The sequence below is a fragment of the Octopus bimaculoides genome, chromosome 3 (assembly GCF_001194135.2).
Source record: "Octopus bimaculoides isolate UCB-OBI-ISO-001 chromosome 3, ASM119413v2, whole genome shotgun sequence".
Taxonomy (NCBI): domain Eukaryota; kingdom Metazoa; phylum Mollusca; class Cephalopoda; order Octopoda; family Octopodidae; genus Octopus; species Octopus bimaculoides.
In genome coordinates, this window is record NC_068983.1 from 123,830,378 (window position 1) to 123,833,589 (window position 3,212).

General features: G+C 38.0%; 1 protein-coding gene across 3 annotated transcripts in view; it reads left to right on the forward strand.

Moving 5' to 3' along the window:
* The window catches only part of LOC106880339 (uncharacterized), a 123,610-nt gene that overhangs the window by 84,356 nt on the left and 36,042 nt on the right, over positions 1–3,212 (forward strand). For all 3 annotated transcript variants that reach the window (XM_052966536.1, XM_052966537.1, XM_052966538.1), the window contains exon 5: positions 1,707–1,845. In XM_052966536.1, coding sequence (XP_052822496.1) covers positions 1,707–1,845 — 139 coding nt within the window. The remainder of the gene's footprint in view (positions 1–1,706; positions 1,846–3,212) is intronic.

A 3,212-nucleotide genomic window follows, 5' to 3' on the forward strand; every position in this document is an offset into this window, starting at 1 on the left:
GTGACCGTTGCCAGTACCGCCTGACTGGCCTTGTAGGGTTTTCGAGCGAGATCATTGCCAGTGCCCCTGGACTGGCTCTTGTGCAGGTGGCACATAAAAGACACCATTTCGAGCGTGGCCGTTTTTGTGCAGGTGACACGTAAAAGCACCCACTACACTCTCTGAGTGGTTGGCGTTAGGAAGGGCATCCAGCTGTAGAAACTCTGCCAAATTAGATTGGAGCCTGGCGTTGCCATCCGGTTTCACCAGTCCTCAGTCAAATCGTCCAACCCATGCTAGCATGGAAAGCGGACGTTAAACGATGATGATGATGATGATGATATATTTATACATACATATATACATATATATCCATTCAATTCAGCTATATCTGTATTTACTTTCATATATTCCCATCTTTACAGAGATTCATTTTATTTAATCAAATAGCTTTTACTTAATCCTCAGAAACATTTGCTCTTTCTCTATTTGTCTGTCTCTCTCTCTCCCTCTCCACCCCCTCTCTCTCTCTCTCTTTTCAATAGCTTTAATCATGCAGTAACCACATTTCCTTCCTTTCAAACAGTATTGATTATTATAAGGATTTCTTGAATGTCAACATGGAGACAGAATGTGGTCATCGTTGCTGAAGATACATATTTGTCGGAACCTTAACAATTCATCAATAGATTACTATTTCATGTCGTTAACATATGATACATTTACAAATGTCTTCACATTACTTCACTAAGTCAACAAATGAAAGGAAAACATTTATAAAGGTCTTTATCCAAATGTTTCCATCTCCAAATGCTAATATATATAGAGAGAGAGACATGGGTGTGGCTATATGGTTAAGAAGCTTGCTTTACAACCATGTAGTTTTGGGTTCAGTTCCACTGTGTTAGGAAATTGTCTTCTACTACAGCCCCAGGCTGGCCAATGTCTTGTGAGTGAATTTGGTAGATAGAAATGGTGTGGAAGGTGGAAGCCTGTTGTATATATACATATACAGGGTGCAATGGGTAAATTATCACCATTGTATATTTTTATTTTTGTGCATGTACATTGTTTTTGATTTAGCCAACCACACAGTACAGTAAGGTCAGCTGGGCACCATCTGTGAGAAAAGCAGCACCCTGATGCAATTCCATCTGCCAGAAATTTGGAAATGACATGCTGTACTGCTTGGCATTCGTGCTGGAAGCTGCAATACAAACATTTCAGAGTGTTTAGGTGTCAATCTGAGGACAGTGCAATCAGAGGACATGTACTGAGAGTGATAAAAATCAAACATCCGGTCAACCTCATGGTGTTTGGAGTGATCACTAGTGATGGTAATGTTATGCCTCCATTCATCTTCCCATACAGCCTCAAATTCAACACGGAGGCCTACATCAAGTGCCTGGAGGAGGTAGTGTTGCCCTGGGTCTAGAGGATGGCTGCTGGAAGACCCTATGTCTGGCAACAGGACTTTGCATCATGCCACACAAGCAGGAGAACCCAAATCATGGTTGTCAGGCAATTTCTGCAACCACATCACCCCTAGCATCTGGCCACCTTTCTCCTCAGACTGCCACACCCTTGATCATTATGTGTGGGGCACAGTGCTAAACAACAACACAATAACCAAGTATACTTAGGCTTAACTCTAAATATTATCACCACTTTGCTATCAACTAAATTAAAATCCTTATAATAATTAATAATCTCTTCTGCTTCTTCAGGTACTTGATGCCATCGTTGTTGTTGTGTCTTTTACACTGGATATTGTCTTCTCCTTTGTTGATGTTGCCCAAGCAGCCAAAGATGCCGCTGGTTTGATGGTTATGTTAAGATTATGGCGCATCACTCGAATTATCAATGGTATGTAACATAAATACAAAAATAAAAAGGTGCTTGATAGAAAGTTTAAAGTTTCATAATATTTATACTGCAATCTAAAACATGCATCTAAAGTTCAAATCCTTTAAGTTTCATCAAATAATTGTTGAAAATAATTTGTTATAAATACCATGATCACAAGAAAGGTATAAATACCACTACAACTTGGTTACCCACATTCTTGAGGTTTCATGCTTAATTTAAACTAAAATTTAGCTTAAATTAAGTTAGCTAAATGTTAAGAAAATGTAAAGCCATATATGAAAGGATATTGTCCTTTTAAGTATGGTTTTATATATTTCTAATAAAACTAAAGTGTACAACTCTAATCCTACCCAGAGTAGATCACTTACAATCAATGCTTTCAATGCCATCACCAACTGGCAGGAATTAAACCACTTCTGCACCATCTGAAGATGACCATCAGAAAGCTGAAGGATATCTTCATCACACACTTTGTTGTCCCAGACATAACAAAGCCTTCAAATATGTTAAACATCGAAACCTCTCAGCTTTAGTTTTCTTAGTTTCTTCCAGTTATCTCTCATTTATTCAATCTAAAGTTTTCCTTCAGAATATTATAGTGTGCTTTGCTCTCTCTCTCTCTCTCTCCAACCCACAGAGTATCAACTCCAGAATACCACAAGGTTCAATAATGTTTCCCCACATTCTTCATTCTATATTTCTGACTTGTTCACTATTAGTTCCCTAATAAAACACACTCCTACACAAATAGTACCAACCTCCATTTATACTTAACTACTTTATGCATATCTACATTCAACCTCAATATTTTATGCCAGATTTGCATTGCTTCCAAGACCAGTTCCCCAGTGAGAACATATCAACTTAGTCTTGTTAAACATCACCAATCCACAATCTTGACACATATCAAAGATACAGTCTTACACTGCAACCTCCTTATATGTAAATACACAGTTGAAACCTTTAAAATAATTATAAACACTGAACCTCACATTTTTTAACAACTCCCCATGGTGACTTCACATGTGATGATGGCACTTTTCCATCTTCAGAGATCATGAAGAAGAGTGGAAAACCCTTAAGTGGCCACCTAAACTGATCCATGAATGACAGGCTCTGGTACACTTAAGGCAAATGTGCAGGTTTTTGTTAGACAAATATCATGACAATGACTTTCTTTCTTCAGCATTTCTCATTTGCTGTAGTTATTCTCGCCTACTCAAAATTGTCTGCAATGGTCTGGGCAAGTGTCTTCTACTATAGTCTCAGGCTGACCAAAGCCTTGTGAGTGGATTTGGTAGATGGAAACTGAAAGAAGCCCGTCGTATATATATATATATATATATATATATATATATATATAT